The sequence below is a fragment of the Melopsittacus undulatus genome, chromosome 1 (genome assembly GCF_012275295.1).
Source record: "Melopsittacus undulatus isolate bMelUnd1 chromosome 1, bMelUnd1.mat.Z, whole genome shotgun sequence".
In the NCBI taxonomy this organism is placed as follows: domain Eukaryota; kingdom Metazoa; phylum Chordata; class Aves; order Psittaciformes; family Psittaculidae; genus Melopsittacus; species Melopsittacus undulatus.
Window position 1 is genome coordinate 87,069,593 of NC_047527.1, and position 21,476 is coordinate 87,091,068.

Below are 21,476 nucleotides of genomic sequence, written 5' to 3' on the forward strand. Positions count from 1 at the left end.
AGGTACAAGATCAGACCACATTGTGTGCTTGTGTACATCTCATTTGAAGTGTGGAAAAGAGTGCTGTTTTCATGTGCCTGACGTAATCCTGCTTCTTTTGAAATTAATAGCAAATACTGACATAGTGTGAATTGTGGGTACTCTGCCCCTTTCAGGGTCTAGGATATTATTGTGTTACTTAAACATGTAAAATACATGTATCAGGTTGTTTACTGAGGATTGTCTCCAGCATTTGCAGCTGTGACTTTTATTTAGCAGAGATGTTTACATTTAATTTATTAGCGTTTTATCAAAAGCTTTTGTGTGATGGATTTATTGTACAAAGGGGTTTTTAGACTTGATGTACAGGATGTACATTTATTTGACGAGTTTATTCTTTTAACAAGTTGGATAATCATTTGTGATTCACAGTTTTATTCACTGGGGGGTTATTAATTTAAAACTTGCACTGTATTCCTTATCAGATATTTATTGACTGGTTTACACTGTACAGAACAGGATTTGAGTAAATCAGCATGCTGTAAATTTACCTTTTTAACAGGTTTATTGCTTTTAACAGGTATTCACTTAGGATTTGACTGCTTCACCATAAAATATCTGCAGGCATGGAATGCGTTTTTGAGGAAGATAATATACTGTAGAGCAAGGTGCATATGTTAGCTGTCCTATACATACAAGCATAATAAGAAAAGATGTTTTCTCCTGCAGACCCCAAAAGTCTTGTGCAAAAATATTTATTCAACTGCAGTGCATTAGTGGAAGGCAGAAGTAAAATATTGCATGACCTGAATCACAGAGTCACAGAATCCCAAGGGTTGGAAGGGACCTCAAAAGAGAGCATTACCATTTTCCTTTCTTCAGACAGGGGAAATGTCTCAGCAAAGGCCAGATCTGAAATCCATTGACTCCAAGGAAGTTTCGTCAAAACTGAAAAATTAATGATTACTAAGTTTTGTTTCTCTTCCTGTTTTTGTAAATAACAAGTTACATTGTTCCGACCACAAGATGAGGTCTTTCTGTCTGCAGCAAAGATGCCCCTTTATTTTGAAAAGTCTGTTGTGGTACTTGTGGAATTAGTAATTATGTTAACAGCAATACTTTCTGTTGTAGATGCTTGGATATCTGTAAAAAACCCTGGGAAGTGAATTGATCCCTTTTTTTAAGCCTAAGTGTGTTTCTTACTGTAACCTTTTAATAAGAAGTTGCCTATTAATAATACCGTCTTAGAAACTGGACAGTACAGATAATAAACATATAATGGTGTATATGAATGATATAAAATACATATAAATTTTATACATGAATGTGATAAGAACTTTTTAATCTGTAAAATACTGAAAAATGCTTTTATAAAGTGCAATTCTACCCAGTAAATAATCATGTTAAAATTATCTCTTCCTCTTAAACAGCCCTGATCCAAAAGTGTATTCAGGCTCATAAATGCTGATTTTAGCAAAACCAGTTTTTCTTCTGAATGAATTAATCAAATTTGTTATGAGGGGATCTTTAAAAGACATTTCCTAGTATAAAATCTTGCATCTCAGCTGTTTAACAGGTCAGTTTGCTTTTCAAAAACCATTTCAGAAAGATTCCAAAATGTGTGTTATCTGTGTTCCACAAGTTTAAAACAGTTCTAGGTATACCTACCAAGTCCAGCCACTTACAAAGGTATGGTGTTGATTTTCTTTTAGCCACTCAGCAAATATCCACCTTTGATCAATGACATCTCCTTTTGGCTACCTTCTGAGACATACTCCAAGAATGATTTCTATGAATTGGTTCGAACCATTGGTGGAGACCTGATAGAAAAGGTTGTCCTAGTAGATGAATTTACGCATCCAAAGTAAGTACATTACTACATTTTTCTTGTGATCAGAATATAAATACTTTAGTTTTGTATATCAATAAATTCTTACAGTGTTTGCACATTTCATTTTTTATCTCTAAAAAAATTTAACAACACTTTCAAGAAGTATTTTTGCTTAAAAACAGTATTGTATATTTCAGTCTTATATCAGTCACAGCTCAGCTCATGGGTCATGCTTCTCTTCTTTACTGAGAGTATTATCTTCCATACTAGTAGAGTGGTGAGGTAGGGACAGGATTCACTGTTCTGGATTTCTACTGTATGTGTTTTCTCTTTTGATATGCTGCAACATATCCTGAACCATATACCAGGGGTGGCAGTTGTTCAGTACAAGGTCATTTCTTCCTCCACAAGGAGTACAGCTCTGGTTCCCTCTGTGATTTCTGCAAATAGATGGGAAAGATGACTGCTTGTTGCGAATTGTTACACAGACTTAGGATTTAACTAGCATCGTCCTCTAAAGCCATTAAACCCTCACTTAGCAAACATTCAGATTTGTTTTGACACTACAAGAAGGAAACATTTCTTGCCTTCTAGTTGGTGACACTAATGGATTGTTGATAAGTGATGTTGTAGTCCTCTTAGTTTACAACAGTAACAGAATTCTTTTTAAATGCCTCATTAAAAACAGTAATTCTAAGGATCTTATCTACCTCATTAAAATATAATTATAGGTAAAGACTGTAACATAATGACCTTACTTCTTAGAACATAGTGATGCAGGTATATAACTTTTGTGGACTGATAACGTAAGTATGCTAAGTAATCTTGTCTGTTCTCTGAAGCCTTTGGAAGACTGAATCTCTGAGAAGTTTTCTGCTTAGTCTTAATTCCAAGATAATTGTCTTGTTACAGGAACAGTACAGTGGCTTCTCTAATTCAGTGTTACAGAAAAGCCTCTGGACACAGAAATTAGCAGAAGAGAATCCTCACTGTTGCTATGGATGTGCATGTTACAGATTCAGATACTTGTAATCATTATCTTGAATTTGTAGTAAATCTGCTGTGGAGGGTGGGAGAAAAGTGCGTAGGATAGGAATACCTGCAATGCTGCTGTCTTGAATGTTTGTTACTTAGAGGAAGCTTCCTAATCACTTCTAGAATTTAAAATTCAGACTTTTTTTACCCTTTAAAAATACCAGTTCCATGAGGAATTAGGACATTTGACATTCTCGTTTTCCTTCTTAAAATACTTTTCTTATTCACAATACTATAAAGATTGGAAAATAGAAATTGCTATACAAATAAAACTAATTCAGTACAGAGAAAGAGGTCTTTTAATTAAGATCCTTTATAGAAGCTACTTATGTGAACTGTGTAGTTACTTTTCTGGACTTGTGTGGTTTAGAAATCTTTGAAGATTACACTGGGCTTTGGACTGATAATCATGCTCCATTACATTACAATTACAGTGTGTATTAGCAGTGAAAGTGTATTCCTCTAGAGGGAAAAGGAATGGATGGGAAAAAAGCATAAGACAAGTAATTGTTTAAACGAGGAAGAGATGTCTTGGAAAAAAAAAAAAATCTTGATTATCTGCTTTGTAAGGTGATAATATTGACACATCCTTCCAGAAAGCACAGGCAATTAAAAGAAACAGCAGGAAGGAGTCTCCTTGCTAAAAAGCACAAATTTAGGAGAATGCCAGGTTACTGTGCTAGGGTAATTAAGAGCTGTTCCAGTCCAAATGCATAAAAAGTAAACTTAACTAAACAAGACACAACACTGAGGCAAACCCAATGATGAGTGAAGAAGGCTTTCCAGAAGATATACTTTTTGGTTCAGTTTAGTCTGCAGATATTTTATTTTCCTTGAAGCTGAAATTAATGTTAATGGATGCCAGCCTAGTGAGGCTAGATCAGCTGTAGCATGTTTCAAGCAGCAAGCTTTTTCATGCTGCAGTCACATCTTTGAGGCAGAAAAATAAGCATTTCCTATTAGAAAATAATGTTCTAGCAGTAGTTAGGACATGCAGACTGACGTTAAAACTCTGTATTTAACTTTATTGAATTTTCTGATTCCTCTGAATTCCTGTTCACCAGTACAACAGATAGACCTCGCAGAGCAAAGGAATCATAGAATCATAGAATAGTTAGGGTTGGAAAGGACCTTAAGATCATCTAGTCCCAACCCCCCTGCCATGGACAGGGACACCTCACACTAAACCACCTCACCCAAGGCTTCATGCAACCTGGCCTTGAACACCTCCAGGGATGGAGCATTCACAACCTCCCTGGGAAACCCATTCCAGTGCCTCACCACCCTTACAGTAAATAATTTCTTCCTTATATCCAGTCTAAACTTCCACTGTTTAAGTAAGTTTGAACCCATTTCCCCTTGTCCTGTCACTACAGTCCCTAATGAAGAGTCCCTCCTCAGTATCCTCATAGGCCCCCTTCAGATACTGGAAGGCTGCTATGAGGTCTCTATGCAGCCTTCTCTTCTCCAAGCTGAACAGCCGCAACTTTCTCAGCCTGTCTTCATACAGGAGGTCTATGTGCTCTGTTCTAAGCAGAAAACTGAGTTTTAGCAGGTAAGTCAAAGTAGGTAGCTTTTGTGTAGTGTTTCTAGAAACCAGGATAACTGTAGGGATGCTTATCAGGAGCCTAACACTCCTTTTCAGTCAAAAGTGTAAAACTAAAAGGAGGACATGGACTTTTCAGGTGTCTGCAATACCTATACACCTCTCTACATTACAGATGTGTGTCTGCACAAGGTATCACATGAGAGGAGATGCGTGGATCTCTGCTGCTGAACAACACTTGGGACATTAGGTGGCTGCTCAGGGGGTTTCGTTCCATAGTCAGACTGGGAAATCTGGGAACGGGGGATTCTTGAGCAAGACGGGAGCATCACCCGTGCAAGATATGGCTCTTGCATTCAGAACATGCTTCCTGGGGAGCGAGTAGTACATGAAACTGAACAGGTCAGAGGATAATCCTGTCAGTTGTTCATCCATTTCCATCACCCATCACAGCGTAAAAGGCCATCATAGACCTGCACAACCAAATGCAGCTGGGAAGGTAAGACCTACTGTCACCTGATTTTTAGGATGTTCTTGGAATCTAAATATTGTATCAAGCTTGTCCTGATGAATAACAAAATATGGCTGCAACGCAGTCATTATTCAGGCATATGAAGAATAAATAAGCAGTTATGAAAGAAAAATTGTAGTTTTGCTGAAACACCAAGAAAACTGCATGAAACTGTGGCAGTTATGGGAAGAACAGGTGTTGAGGTATATGTAAGGCAAGCAGAATAGAGAAGAAACGTCCCTTTGCAGCGAGCAGAATGTTTTCCACAGCCTACCTCATGGATTTAAGCTCTCTTTGCTTGATGTGTCAGCTACAATCATTTAGATTTTCATACCTTTGGTTTGTGGAATATATTTTTCTGTGCATGGTCTGTAAAATCAGTTCACTGTAACTTGCCTTGAGTTGTCATCTGTTGCATGAGCCATGTGACCAGGCACTGTTTCTGCTAACTGACTGAATTATTTCTTTGCAATCCTTGGAGATCTTTAAGGACCTTTAAGTATTGCTGTGCAAATACAAAATGAGTGAGGATCTGTGGCTAACATTTTTCAATCTGCATTCTATATTGATACTGAAGGGAGGAAAAAAGGCTGAGGTTTTTTCCTTACTTTTTGCAATGGCTGTTGTACTCTCTGTATCTCTACTTCAGGCCTTCTACTACTCACCTTCATCTGAGCTGTCTAATCAGTATGAATGACCTTTAGAAATTAAATCAAAAAACAATATCCCTTTCACTGGTCAGGACTTCTCCAGTTTCAGAAAGGAAGCAGGTTCACAGAGAAAAAGAAAGTCTGGCTGAGTAGCAGTCAGAAGGTAGAAAGGTCTCTGCCCACCATGGACAAGCAAATCAAAACTACTGCCATGCAGAAAATCACAATAAGAGCAGAGTCTTGCATTTCTGAGATATTCAGGTAAGCATTGCGACCACACAAACATGGAATTCTAGTAAGGAAAGCATGTCTGTCCAAAATAATAGAGAAGATATTGGCTAGTTAAACATGGTAGAATATGTGGTAGAATAGGCATGTGTGTGACCTGTGTTGTTCATGATGAAGAAGACAGAAAGCCCTGATTTTTTGAAGTTTGATACCAAAATTTCTTTTGTGTTTGAAAGGGAAGGGAAGGAAGGAAGGAAAGAAGGATATGCCTCCACATCTTCTGTTGTAAGAAAGATACATAGGTAGGCTGAAAAAAGTATACAAAACTGTAATCAAGAAATGCACTGTGTCCTCAGTGGTACTTAAAGAGGTAAATTTTTAATCAGAACAACTAAAAATACCCTCAAAAGGCAGTGTGGAGACTGTAAGGGAGGCAAAATTGATTTGCTACATTTTGACAGCTATGATGTTAAAAATACAAGAGGGGAATAGGTAAGAAAGGTTTTATTCTTGCCTTTGTGTGAATTACTTGCACGCTTCTGGGGTGAGAGCTGCACATTTCTAAGAGTCTGTTAAATGAAGTGAGAGGAAATGTATTGGCTGCTGTGAAGAGGAAGGTAAGTGTATTGTGGCACAATCTTTAGAGACTTTGGGAGTACTCAGATGACCCGTGTCTCTTCTTTTCCAAATTGTAAAAGGAATGGATCTGACAGTGAAGAGTTAGATTGTATTGACTGTTGTGTTGTGTCAATACACACTCTTAGCATCTTGTTAGTATATAGAAAAAACAACATAGCAACATTGTTTTCCATTTTGTTGCCAGGTTTATTGCACTTTTTCTTATCTAGCTGAAGATCAAATCAAATACTTTTAGGTCTGCTCTAGTTATTGAAACTGGCTTGGTTCTGGAACAGGTGAATTAAAGCAGATTAATTCTGAAGCACTGCTTGTTGCTAGTATTACTCAAAATTATCAGTTCAGTCCCTGAACACGTTGTTGTTCTTCAGCATGAGCACTTTGAAATTTACCCAGGAATTCTTTGAGATTACCTTTAACTGCTGAACTGGCAAAGTCTCAACAGCATCTTCTCTGCAGAAAAAACAATGCAGGAGCTGCTTCTGACTGTAACTAGCAGAGGATCGGTTTCCTATTAATGAACTGTGTTCTCCAGCTCTGGGTATTTTTCTCTCATTTGGTCAAATGAGTGCAAAATTAATATTTTTGAAATAGAGTAAGTGTTCATGGGGGGCTCCGTCAGTGGATAGTGGTTGGCTTCTGTGCCTTTCTTCAGCTGTCACAGTAAAGCATGACTATATAGTGGCTAGTGAAAGCACTACAGTAGTACGCATGGTCCTTCATTTTCCCCTCTCTTGTCCCAACCAGGAGCAGTACCACCTGTGTGGTTACACCTCGCTCCTGGTGTGTGCATGTCAGGCATTGCCTTCTGCCCCAGACCAACTCAACAGCCAGTGGTGTTTGATTCACAGAATGATCCCAACTACTCCTCAGTTTGTTTCTCTTCCTTGCCTTTTCTCCTCTGAACCACAGCTATGTACAAAATATCAGTTCCATTCTCATAGCAGCTCCTGCTTAGAGGTGGTCAGGGACTTTCTGGCCACATTTATTTAAAGACTGGGCTTCACAGAGATCTGCCTTATGAAGACATGCGGCTTCTGCTTATGTACTGCCAGAGGCCAGATAACCCGAGTCTGAGTCAGTGAGATTTTTATCCTGGCTGCCTGCAGGTTCCAAGGAGCCCAGGCTTGGGTTCCATGTCTGTAACTCCAATGTAACCCTCCCATGCTCCAGGATGTCTTGCACTTCCCACTTGCTCGCATTCTTGATGCCCTGCTGTCCCCCAACCAGTACTGCGGCTGTTAGAGTTTAGCTTTCCCAAATACCCTATGAAGTAGCAGGGACATTCATAGAACATAGGGAAGCCATGTGCTAGTTTTTACATTTGAGGCAATTGAACTGAAAAGCTTTTAAATCCTCCTTTCCCTCCCCAGCAAAAATGTTTCATATTGAAATCAATACGGAGAATTAATTGATTAAATATGCACATATTGTTGTTTAAAAAAGTCTTTTTCAGATACTTTAGAAATTCTGAACTTTCAACCAGGTCTGTTCCAGCTTCTTTATAGTATCTACTGGGTGAAGTCAGACGTAGCAAAAATGAGCATGCACTTTCATAGCACAGAAAGTATTGTTTGATATGAAGCAGACCTTTTCAGTGCTGCATTTATTACGTATACATGTGTAAATATAGAATCTGTCTCTGTATTTTGGTTAAGCATCCTCTTCAGAGGTTTTTAAATGCTTGGCCTAGAGCTTTTGAATTCCAGTGTGGATTCAGATACCAGACTCCCTCAAGTGGCTTTGTAAGTCCCCCAAATAGCAGTTACCTGCCAAAAGAGTCTCATAAAGAACTGTGAGAGGAGTAAGAGGAGGAACAGAGAAGCATGCCCTTGAACTGTTCAGCATCTGCTTATGCTGGGTATTTCTTGCTTCATCTGACAGAAAGATGGACTTGAAAAATACTAGTAAATGTCTTGACTTTGTTTTACAAACTGTCGTGGTTTAAGCCCAGCCGGTTACTCAGAACTACACAGCCACTTGTTCACTCCATCCCAACTTCCTCCCTCCACTCCCAGGTGGATGGGGAGGAGAATCGAAAGAATGTAACTCCCACTGGTTGAGGTAAGAACAGCCCAGTAACTAAGGTATAACACAAAACACACACACACAAAATTAAAAAAAAACAAAACAAAACAAAAAACCTTGCTTTATACACTAAAGAGTGAGTTCTGTGTGAGTTCGGTGATTTACAGCTTTATACACAGCTTGGGACTACCAGTTCAGACCTCTGCTGCCAGTGTTTGCTTGAAGACCATCTAGTGGGGAAACAAACAAAAAAAAGAATAATCAACTGATCAGGAAAGACAGATTCTACCTTCCCTCCTATGCTCAGTGTTCAGACAGGCACTATACAAATAGCTGTTCTTAATGGCTCACTATTGAAGTCTGAGGTTTTCTTCAAACCATTGTATTCAAATCAATTGTGGGGCACTGTTGTGCTGTACTGTCCCTGGCTCTTCAGAGACTTCACAGAGAAAATTGTCTTCACTAACGGAAAATAATTTACTATTAATGAGCTTTAGTAGGAGTCCCATTATTCTTCTTTGGTGGGAGGCTTGGTGGCTAACACACAGACTTGTGGGAGGATTGGTATTCAAGAAAGGAAAAAGATGAAGTAACCACAGGTTCCTATTAGAATGGGGTGGGGGGAGGAGAGAGGAACATGGCCCTGGAAGTGTGATGTATCACCAGTGATATTCCATAGGAAATGTAATCAACCTTCATGGGTAATGAGAAGAGAGGAAAACTTAAGTACATGAGCCACACACAAGACAAATGTCAACTCCCTTACGTATTCAGGCAGATGCAGAGGATAGACTTGCTGTATAGAAAGGGATAACTGGAGTCACAATGAATCATTTCTAAGAGGCTGCTCAGCTGAAGAGCTTAACCTTTCTTCATCATGTCAACCTGGAGTCAGCCATTCACCAGCAGTTCTCAGATGCAGCCCAGAAATATTTGCCACAATTCCCAAAAGCACTTCACAGGAGGCGTCACAGGAATTACCACAGTGATTTATTGGCAAGCAGTGGGCTGGTGAAAAATGGCTAAAAAAATCAGCTGCCACAGGATGCATGGGAGATAGCAATAGGTTTGTGAGTGCTTCTGGGTTCAGAGAAATCCTGGTGAATTGCTGTCCTTGTAGTCCAGAGGTTAAGATTACTTCTGTTCAGAACTAGTTTTCATAATTGTGAGCATATTAGAGTCTGAGAAGCACTGCAATGGCTCTGTGTCAGAGAGAAAGTGAAAGCTTTTCACATCACATTAGTTAGATGGTAAATACTGTGTTCTCTGAAGAGCTTGAAGTCAGTTTAATCTAGCAGTGCCTTTTGAAAGTGCTCTACTCAGCAGCTAGGATGGGGAAAGAATTCCCTACATGTAAGAGGCAGAGAGTCCTCCTTTCACCTGGTGCTTTGTCCTTCTCCTTCATGTTGAAATGCTTTCTCTGCCTATGCCATTGCTTTGTCTCTGCCTGCCACTCTGTTCTGCTCTCTACCTGGTTATGGGATACAATACCCCTCCCCTCTTTTCTTGGTCTCCACCCCTGCTCCATCCATTCTCCCATAGTTACTGTAGCTTGCCATCCTATCCCAGCAGGCTAGGAAGTCAAGGTGGACTGGTCCTGTCAAGGCCACCAGTGATGGTTTCCCAGCTTGCAGACTGGGAATCCCTGCAAGATAGTATGGGTAAGGGAGGGAAATGTGTTTTGGCTACGTCTCAGATCTGTGCCTGAAACTTGTTTTTCTTTAAAACGATAGACACATTCTTCATATGACTTTTGTCCCACTCCTCCTTAATCAACTCTTATATTAATTTCAGCATGAAAGTATGGTATGTTTGTTCTCTGTAGTGTCCTAGTGTAGTGAAGAAGCATCTGTAGCTGACCCTGAGTTTCTCTCCAATTCTTGTATGGAGATCTACATGGGAAGGTAGAGGTGGTACTGTTTGCTTTTATAGGACTCTTTCTAGCTACATAAAGCAGCCACAGTACTTAGCCATATCAAGCGTTTCTTAGGATGATGGGCGTTACTTAGCATGATGGGCGTTACTGTCCTCTGTGTGCTGAGAATTGAATGCATGCAGTGTCTGCACACATTTACTCTCATCTCCTCACAAGGCCTTCACAGAACTGTGTCAAGGCTGGAAATATGGTGGCCAGGCTCCTAATTTGTAGGCTGGATTCAGCCAAACATACATCCTGTAAAGCTGCCAAGATAAGAGGAAAAAGTCTTTATATGCCCCTCTTCACTTCTTAGTATTGCTCCACAGAAGAGATGGATTTAGCACTAAATAATTAATACTGCTCTTTATATTTTATGGATCTGGAACACATTTTTATAGGAGAAAAAAAGCAACCTATAGGTAGAAAGGATTTCTTGATGCTGAGTTAAAGCATTAAGCAGCTTAAAGGTTATTTATCTCCATGCTGGAAAATGTCACCACTTAGGTTGAGGAAGCAAGGTTTTCTTTAATTTCAGAACAAATAAATGTCAGCAGTCCTGAAAGAGATCACAGTATCTTCCTATCATTTGTTTTGTGCTTGGTGGATATTTTATTTTAACCTACCACTTCATTTTAAATAGTTTATTTAAGAAAATTTTCACCAAGTTCTATCAAGTGCTGAGTGTCCTTATCTTTGGGTAAATTGAGTAGAAATTCATGGGACTGTGCACCCTGTAAGATCTGTATAATATAGGGATGGACTTGAGCACAAAACATACATCTGGGTGGAAACTGCTGCTATCCCAAAATCCTCTGCAATTCAGGTTTCTCTCCTGCTTCTCTCAAACACTGTCTGGTAACATTAATATTAACACTAACACCGTGCAACTGATCTATTATTTATCAGGCATTGCACAAAAATGCTATGGAAGGGTGCCATTTAAAAATTATTCTGAGGATGAAGAAAAAATTTATGTTTAGTACTTTAGTGCCTATTAGTACATGTGTGGGAGAGATAGTAAGGAAATGAATGGCTGTTCATACTTGTAACATTTGAATGGTTTGTGTTTGGACTTCGTGAATGAATATGAGAAAGGAGATAGATGAAAACTGATGTAGTTCTTGTAGGGTTTTTTATTACCTTTGTATATGAAGATCTCATGGTTCTCAGCTGAGACATTGCCAGCTTCATCTTGTGGACTAGAGAAACAGAGTAGGCATGTCTGACAAGCTGTTACTGAAATTGAGTTTAGGTCAGAATGTTACCTTCAGTTGTGTTGCATAGATGGGATGTATACTGAAGAAGTGAAAATCAACTGGGATGGTGAAGTGCATTCAGGTTACTTTGAAGTAAATGATTAGATGTAATTACACAGAGAAAAGTGTTCAGCTGTGGGTTGTGTCACTTAGGCAGAGATTTTTCTTAGTGTCTGCTAATGCAGATATTCCTGGGTCTGGCTTTACAAAATAAGTCCTTATTTGTAGAGCTTGAGTCTTAGGAACTCCAGCAGGACCATCTTCCTCCATTGTATTAGTCCAAGAGAAAACATTCAAAAAGGTAACTAAAATGTGCCTCATAGTGTGGGGTAAGTCTGCAATACTGGATATCTTTCAGGCAAATAAACCTTTATGGCTACACAAAAATTACAGAGGTTCTCAATTCTTGTGCTTCAGAACATAAGCGACACCTGCCTGAGGTCACACTGAAATCCTAGTGTGAATGATCATAGAATGGTTAAGGTTGGAAAGAACCTTAAAATCACTGTTGTATTTCGTATGACCCTGTTAGACAATTCTATCTGCAGGATGCTAGATTAGCTGGTGTTGTCTTATACCTTAGTATAGCAATATCTATTTCCTGTATGTTTAAATATATACAATATCTATATGATCTCAAGCTTCCCTTTTTATATAGCAGTTTCCTCAGTGGTCCTCAGTGGGTCCTTTTGGGCTTTTACAGTCCATTTTCTAAATAGGAATTCCAGTTATTTACCAGTTACGAAATTGAATATTAACCTAGTAGATAATGATAATAGCCATTATGGGCCACCAAAGTGGTAGATGTTTGACATTACAGATTCAAGATCTTTTACTCTCCTGATTACTAACCCAGTGCCTTGTATTGTCCTTGAAGTAAATCCACTTTCAGCTCAGTGGGATAAGTTTCTAAGCGGATTTGGTACAATTAAGTTAACATGCTTCACTAGTGTATAATTATGCCAGTTATATATATGTTGTGAATCTACTGGATTTGGCATCTACTCGGAACCCATGCTTGTTTTCTCCTTAATTTTCCCTCTATCACACAAGCTTGATTGCATCATATGCAAGTGTATTATCTCTAGAAGAAAGAACATTTCTGTGTACTAGAAGGAGAACTATCAACCTAGGCAATGGTTGATACTACAGAATGGTTGATAATACAGAATGGGTTCAGTACCTGCTTTTAAGTTATCTTCTGTATAATTAATACTTCTTCCCCCATTCTTTTTTATTTCTGCTATACTGAGTTCACTGAGTTTCAACATCTATTCTCTTTCTGTTGTTTTCCTCACATGCAATCCTTGTAGCAGAATGTAGAAAGCAGGATGTAAAATGGTTGATTTCTAGCTGAATCAACAATGTCCATATGCAGAAGAAGTTAAAGCAAAGAGGTTCTGTTACTGATGGTATTAATTTTTTAAAGGTCAAAAAAACTCACATGATCCCATCCACTAACGCAAGCTATCTGAAGCCTCAGGATGATTCAGGGATTCAGAGTGATTCTCCACTGCCTTTCAACTTGTAGTTTTGTTTTTGAGTATGGTAGGGTGTTCGCAGGGTGAGATTTCTTGCTTAAGAGCACTCTTTCTGCCACTGTTGAGTTCTGCTTGGAGCATTGGGCAGGACAGGAATGAAAACTGAAAGAAAGCAAAAGGTGAAAAACAGGGATAAAGCACTGTAACTAAATAAGACCAGTATCTTTAAACATAACTAATGAATTTTCTGGATACCTGAATTAAGAAACTTTAAAGGGCCATGATTCTCAGAAGTTGATGTTTAGCACTTCTGAAAATAAGACCAAAGAAGAATTCACCAAACACCTATATATTTTGAAAACCTTGGCTGAGAGTATAAAAAATATTCATACGAGAAATAACTGCAACCACAATTTATGCATATTACTTTTGTTGTGTAATTAGACTTCCGAATGTGTTCAGGTGCCACCTCTGTCCCTGCAGATTTAGTGCCTACCCAGGTATTCCCTGTTCTGTGCTTCATTCCTCTCTTCAGTGGGGCAGATTACAGTAAAGCTAGTCTTGTCAGGTGGCACATTACACACCAAGAATATGTTCTAGCTCAGAGGAAGTAAATCTTGGTCCTTAAATCAGAAATTCTGCTATGGATTCCAGTGTGATGATGCTTTACTCCAAAAACCTGAAGTTTGCTGGAAGTGGAGAGTTTAGCAGTTTAAAATTAGTGTGTTAGTCTCTGACTTTCTTATTCTTTTATGTATTTATTGATGATTCTCGGCAGGAAACCAGTTTATAAAATAAATCTGCTTTGACTTGTAAATTCAGACTAATGGGATTTATTCTTTAATCCTGTTATGGAGAATAGCTAGTGTTTGCTTGTCATTTTCATTGTAATTATGAATAAAAAGAACCATCCACAGGAAAAGAACATATATGCACATATTCTGTGATAACCAAGTAGCCAGACTATTGCAAGTTTGATGCACAAGAGCTAGAATCTATGACTGGTCAGACTACGAAATAGATGAAATTTTGTAAAACAGTTCTGAAGACCATTTGTTTGTTGACCCCAGTTGCATTTGCATAATGTACTGCCAATGGAGTGCAGCACCACCATAGAGAGATACTGCAATCATGACTATTAGTTTTAATTGAAGAATTGTGTCCTTACCTCAAAGCTTACATGTGATTTATTAAGGTCATTAAAGAACTTGATGAGTAGGCCAGGTAGACACTGAAGTAATGGCTTGCAAAGCTCAGCAGTAGAAAGAAAAATACCACACAGTTGGTAAAAAGTTGTCTTTCAAATTGTATATATAGATTCTAAATTTAAAAGTCCCACGGAACCCTTCATCCATGGTAAATTACTAATTACAAGCTAGTATATTAGCTTGTTCCAACACATTCCACCAGTTCCACGTGAACATCATTCTAGTGCTGGAAAACATGATTACTAAAACAAGTAGACTTGAAAATGAAATACAATGTCAGCAAGGCACCTGTGAGTGATAGTGGGAAAGATTATAATACATTTGGAGCACTTAACTGCACTTTCTTCACCATCAGGGCTGGCACAAGATGAGCCATAAATGTCTATCCCAAATAGTTAAAGGGTTCTGCATTTTGAGAATGCCATTTGAAATTCTCAGCAATTGATTTATTTTTTTTTCCCCCTGCATATAATGGGGCATTTTCCATGCTGGAGAAATTGGTAATATTAGTTGTTGAAGAACCATTCTTCTTTGAGTGACACTGAAACTCCCTGCTGGATTTGGTGAAGCTGGAAGTGTGACAAATGCAAAATCAGGACCTCAGAGCTCCATCCATAGCCCACTGAAGTCAGTTGAAACCATCCCATTGACTTCAGTGGGATTAGGATCGGGCCCTTTGTGTTTCCCTTGCTCATTAAAACCCAATCTGTCTACAGAGAGAACAGTCATTTCTCTTCCAGGAACCTGGACTTTATTGCCAGCAAATTCAGTTCTCCATTAAGTAATACAATGACTGCTGTTAGAAATACTCTTGTTATTCATGAGGGACACGCTGATATTTGCTCAGTAGAGTAAAGTGGTAGTTAATAATGGGATTTACATTACAGTTGCATTCAGAAGTCCTTCTAGTTTTCTGTTATTTTGGAACTACAGAAGGCACCTAAATGCTGCAGCAATACACTTGCATTCTAGTTAGCCACATTTTTATGCATTGTGAAAACTGCTCACTTCGGACTGAAAAATCATGCCTGACTTTAGTAATGATGAATAAGAAAACACATTCATTATCAAAGTTTCTTATATTGTGGCACCAGACCAAACAGATATAGAACATGAAAGAGGATAAATAATGAGAAGGGTTTTTTTCCTAGGTAGGACAAAGTCAACTCTTGCAAGCAATGCAGTGAGGAGGGAAGGGAGGAGGTAACTGGCCATTGCTGACTTCATATTTGCCAAGCTAAACTTTCATTTGTATTGCAGTCATGCCTGGTTTTGTCTGGGTAGGGAACAGCTTCCTTCCTCATGTTGTTTGGTTTATTGTTTTTCATTGACAGGCATTTAGGGGTGCTAAAAAGGCTATCAGCATTTCCATTACCTTTAGGATTCCCTTTTTACAAAGAATCTTATTACCTTTAGGAATAAAAAGCTTTGGCATAGGCTCTCTGATTTTGCTTATGTAGTGTCACAAAGATGCCATCAAGGTGTACTGTTCTTGGTTTTGTTCTTATCTACAGCCTGTTCCTGGGTCTCAGAAAATAACAAGATGAACTTTTGCATGAAATTAAAAGATGTAATGACAGAACAGAAAATAAGCTATCAGATGACTAAAGAGTGAGGACTAGTTTGCTTAAGTATTAAGAAAGGACTATAGGTGAGATTACAGAAAATTTACCTTAACTGCAGAAGTTTGACTTCTCTCATCAAGGTTGCTTGATAAACATGCTTTAAAGGATATATTCTTCTTGTCACATGCTTAGTACCTGCTGTCACTAAACAGTTCTGGTTGCATAACAGCCCTGGAAATGCAGGGAAAGCTGGAGTAATCCAATTAGTACCCTTCTAGCTGGGTGGCATGTAGCTAGCAGTAGCACATCTGGGATGCTACAGAGGGTGGAGTGTGAAATCCTTCCCTAAACTGTTAATTAATGACATCTCCATTACAGAATATCTCCCTAATCTCTTGTCTGTTAGTGATTGCTTATAGTGGAACTGCAGGGATTATTTGTACACTTACCCAATTGCAATTTAATCCTTCTGATTATTGGCATCACTAATATTTTGTGGCAATGAGTCCCACAGGTTATACATCTGTTGTTTTTAAAACAAAGTATCAATTTGAAATGTGATTTAGTTCTGTTTGACTTTGTATTAGGAGGGCAAGTAAAAAATACTTCCTAATTAACTTTAGCTATGTTGTGTGTATTTATTCAGTCCTGTTGTTATCTTTCAGATAAACAGTCCTGATCCTGTCAGTCATTCCTAATTCAGTTGTCTTTCTTTGACTAATAACTTTTGCTGCCTCGTAAGGGCCGTTTATTACCTCCATATATTTTTTAGATGTTTTGCTCAGAGTGAGCCTGTATCCAAGGTGAGAACATGACATTGACTTTTATGCTGGCATTATAATATTTTAAGTGTTTTGTTTTTCTTGTTCCTTTGGGAAGATTCTGGCTTTGGTTTGCCATGTCTGTGCTGAGCAATTTCTTGATCTTTGGGGGGATGGTGTGATGGGTTTTCCTGCAATGAGCACTCTATTATGTTCATGGATTTTATTCCTACCTATTTACACTGTCTTTCTGACCAGTGCTGCTTGTGTATTGTTAGTCAAGGGCTGGGCTAGGTTCTGGGATCAAGAGATGGGAAGAAAAAACAAAGCCACTGCTCATCTTGGGTAGCGTTACTTCAAGTGGATTTTCTTTTTAATTTGTTGTCAACAGAAAGTTTGGACTGTGCTTTGAATGCTCAATGGTGATTCATGGTTTTCTTTTGCACTTTGTTTCTGTGTGCATAGAAGTAAGCACATATTTTTTCCTCTGGTCTTTTCAGTGATGTTTGGGTAACAGGCTAAGAAGCACTATCTAAAACAAATGTTGAACAGATAGCAAAGCCGTAACATGTGACACTTTTTAAGAGAAACTTCTGCTACCTCGTTAAGGCCACCTAAGACCTTTCATTCCAGTGCTCCCTGAGTTCAGCCTGACTCCTCAGTTGCAGTAGTGCTTTCCAGGTGCCTTTTCCCTGAAGTTCCATTGAACTGCTGAGGGGCAATGTTTCAATGCTACAAAATAGCAACTAATAACAGCTCAGAACTGTCCTTAAGTTGCCAAAGCATTTCTTCTCTTGGCTTTGGAGTGCCGAAGAGAGGTTGGTTCTTTGTGAGTATCACAGATCAACCTTTGGTCCCAGTAGATGGCCTGAAGAATCCATCTCTCCATCTTTTCTGTCAGGTTTTCCCACAGCTGATTCTCCAGCACTGCTCCCTAAGCTGTGGCTACAGAACCCATAAAGGAGCAGTCTCTAGCAAGCACTTGTTTCGTTAGCTTTAACTACATTAGCTACACAACCAGTGTTTTCAAAGTAAATAAACCAAGTAAATCCTCTGCAAAGCCTGACCTGTTTGACTTTACTTTGCCACTTTTATAGGTGTGGATCGCACGAGTTTGCAGTTCCAAGTCTCTCTGAAATTACAGTTCTGTGGCCTTTCCTATTGCATGACACAGACACCTGAGAGGCCAAAGTTGCAAAGATGGCTACATAGTTTCTCTTAATTTTTAAACAATTAGCTCTGTGAGCCAAGTGCTGTTCTTTTAATAAGAGTTTAAAAATATGCTATTAGTTCTGCTCCTGCTTTCTGGAGGGCTTCAGTTTAAACCACACTGATGGTTCGACTCTATCTTCTGAAACTGTGGCCAGTTTCTAAGCCTGTAAAGTGGCTCATTTGAGCTGCAACTGAATCTAAAATCCTCTCCTGGCTCTCACAATTCCTAGCAGTGCTGGGACAAGCCCATTTTTGGATGCTGCCTTGCACTGCATTTTAAATAGGAGGTATACTCCTTCCTTACTGAGAATGTTCTTGTGCTTTTTAGGGTTTTCTTTCTCAGCATTGGCATTTGCCTGTTTGTCCGTCTAGCCCCTTTCCCGCTCTCTCCCCCCAGTTTTCATTTTCAGTTATTTTTGTTTATGTTGAACTTCTGCCTGCTCAGCTGCAGAAGAGCTCAGTGTTGGCAGCCCGCCTTGTGTTGTACAATTCTACAACTTCTGCTGCTTAGCAGCATGTTGGAAATAGCTTTGAAATAAATCCATTTTGGACTGAAAGCAGCATCTTTGTTGTTACCCCCTCAGAATAATTTTGTGCTATAATTGGAATTCTCATTTGAAATAAGTAAACATGATTTCTGTTCCATAGAAAGATCTGGATGCATAGTCAGTGAGAGAGAGATGTGTGCATACAGCCCTGTCCCTGGAACAGAGATGCATTTGCAGTGTGCATGGCACTTCTTGTGCGCTGGGGCAGGTTAGAACTGGAGTGAGAGGGCTGGAGGGCAGCCCCAAAGCCCTTCTGTGCCACGTTGAGATCTCTCAAAGGAACTGGTTACTCTGTGCTGCTCTTGATATGAATGTGCTAGAAGCTTTGTGTTGTTTCTGCTCTCATCTTTGGAAAGCTGGCAAGAACAGGAAGCTGTGGCTCCATCATGCTACTGCCACCTTACCAGTCCTGGGATGGCATGTGGGAAGGGAGATGAAGCTGTGGGCTTTCATGCTCCCTTTTATGTGCAGGCTGAAAGATGCACACAGTCTTGAATTTCCACTTCAGCAAGGATATGTAGAAGGTTAAAAAAAAATTGACAGGAATAATCAGAGCAAGGGAATGACTGAGAAAACCAGTTCTGGTACAGATAATTTGGTAGATGAATATGATGGAGATCTAGAAAATCATGGGTTGATTGGAGAGGATGGGCAGAGAAGGATGATTTCATGGCTTCTAGTACAGAAGGCAGAATACTTCAAATGAAACTACTAGGAACCATCTTCACAGCAAGCAGGAACTCTTTGCAGGAGGGCAATAGAGATGCCAAAAGTTCATGTGGGGAGGGAGAGTAGATGAGTTAGTGCAGAGGAATATACTGGGACATGAAAAATGCATAGAAGCAACATGCATCTCAGGAATGCTTTGTGTTGAAAACAGGTTGGAGCCCAGGAGAATATTAGAGGCTTGTGCTAATACACATGCACATTGGCTTGCTTTTCAGCTTAAAGTATCAACTTATCAAGACTGTATGGATGAGTTTGTTGTTTGTTTTTTTTTTGCAGGTAGGACAGGGCTATATAGACTTTTTGGTCTGACTTAAAAGAGCTGTTTATATGTTCTTGTGTAATTCAGTAATGAGATATTTTCATTTCTCGGGGCTTTGAAATCTGAGCTTTTTTGCTGCAGGCTACTGCCTTTTTTCCCCTGTATCCCCATATTTGTAATCATTGGGGTTTTTTTGGTTTGGTTTGGTTTTTTGAATAGATCTCCTGAAACCTGATTGTATTACAGTCTGGTGCTGTAAAGGGAGTGTTTAAATCTATTTTGTGCTGCATTCACTGAGAAATGTCTAAGACACAGAAACTTGGAATTGCTTTTTCAAGCCAAGGACATGGTTGCTGTTTGTCTGTCACACCAGTAATGGTTCCAAGTGTTTTTGTGAATTCAATCGTGACACAGTCTAGTGCAGCCAGAAATACAAGGAGAGAGAAGGTACTGGTAAGAGTGAGGTAGGGAAGACCTGTAGCAGAGCTAATTTGCAATTAGCATCTTCCCACTTCCCTATTGACTGCTGTCCTGCAATTCTGAAGAGACAGAAAGAATTTTGTCTGAAAGAATGCTAAGGATGGATATAAAAAGCTGTCAGGGCTACAAACAGACAGAAACTGTCTGTGGTACCAGCTGAGGAGGAGCAGGTCGTGCCCTGTAAGCTTCTGCGGAAAGAGTCATTTAGCACAGCTTGACGGGAATTGGGTAATGGCAGAGTGTTTGGAGATTAGATTGAGGAGTAAATGATAGATGAACTGCCTCACCCAAAAAATACTGTATACAGTTGTCATGCCTGTGTTCTCAAGATCAATAGCTGTCGTAACAGTGAGTAGCTGTCCCCTTTTCCTTCCGGACACTTAACTCCCCATGGCATTCCTGTTGCTCAGTGATGCAGTAGCACCTATAAAAAAGATGAAATGGCATGGACTGCATTTTAAACGTAACTGGAAACCCTTTTTTTTTTTTTTTTTAAGAATCACTTTCCATTGCAGTTTTCTTCTGAACATCCAAATAGACTTATGCATTTATTGAACATAATGAATAAACCAGTAGGGTTTTTCCTCGAGCTTTATCTGACAAAATTCCTCTCTTTCCTTTAAATTATTAATGATTCATATCCCAACATTCCTGAGGAGCTAGGGATATTGATACTGGCTCTGGAGAAAAATCAGCTCCAGGAAAAAGCTTAGTGGCTTCTTCAAGCATTGAGTAAACCCACAGCTTAGTGAATTCATGGACTTACAAGCTTTGGGGAGGGCTAGCTCCTGGACCCACACACAGTAAACATTAAAAAGACTTGTCAGGCTATGGGGCTTCTTTAGCAAGGTCAGGTTCCCTGCTGCTGGCAGGGTGTGGGTTCCTGAAAATACCTGCTTTGAGAATTGCAAGGATACATTATTGATGAATCTCAGAACTTTGCGCCAAATTTCTTATAAATCAGCTCTTTAGATATTTCTGATCATGGCATATGGGCTCTTTGAGGTTTTTTTTTTTCTTCCAACTGAACTTCTCATTAAAACAATGTTATAGGCAGAAAAGTTTACATCCTCAATTGAAGTACTAGTAAACCCGTTTATTAGGGACACTTTGTTTTTCCTTTCTATTACAGTATCATATCTGTTAGTAGGTACATAGTAGTTAACTGTAAATTGAACAGGAGAAAACTCAGAGCAGGCTGGGTAGTAGGTTGGTTAATGCAGAATACATTATTATGAAGTATTACAAACTTCTGTTGATAATATTGATTACAAGCTAAAATACAAACCATGAATGTGCCATGCTGTGGTTTAAGCCCAGATGGTAACTCAGAACCATGCAGCTGCTCACCCACTGCCCTCCCTCCCCACCCCCCCTTCTTCCCCCTGATCCTGGAGGGATGAGAAGGAGAATGGAAAGAGTGTAACTCCCAGGGACTGATATAAGTCCTGTAACTAAGCTATAACACAAACCACTGCTGCTACCACCAATAATAATAATGATAAGGGAAATAACAAGGGAAGAGAATACAGCTGCTCATGAGGATCAGTGTTTACAGATATGTAAAGGGTGGGTGTCAGGATGATGGAGCTAGGCTTTTTTCAGTGATATCCAG

General features: G+C 39.2%; 1 protein-coding gene across 2 annotated transcripts in view; it reads left to right on the top strand.

Moving 5' to 3' along the window:
* FARS2 (phenylalanyl-tRNA synthetase 2, mitochondrial) overlaps nucleotides 1-21,476 on the top strand; it is a 241,101-nt gene that overhangs the window by 158,940 nt on the left and 60,685 nt on the right. For both annotated transcript variants that reach the window (XM_005149915.3, XM_034064714.1), the window contains exon 7: nucleotides 1,692-1,843. In XM_005149915.3, coding sequence (XP_005149972.2) covers nucleotides 1,692-1,843 — 152 coding nt within the window. The remainder of the gene's footprint in view (nucleotides 1-1,691; nucleotides 1,844-21,476) is intronic.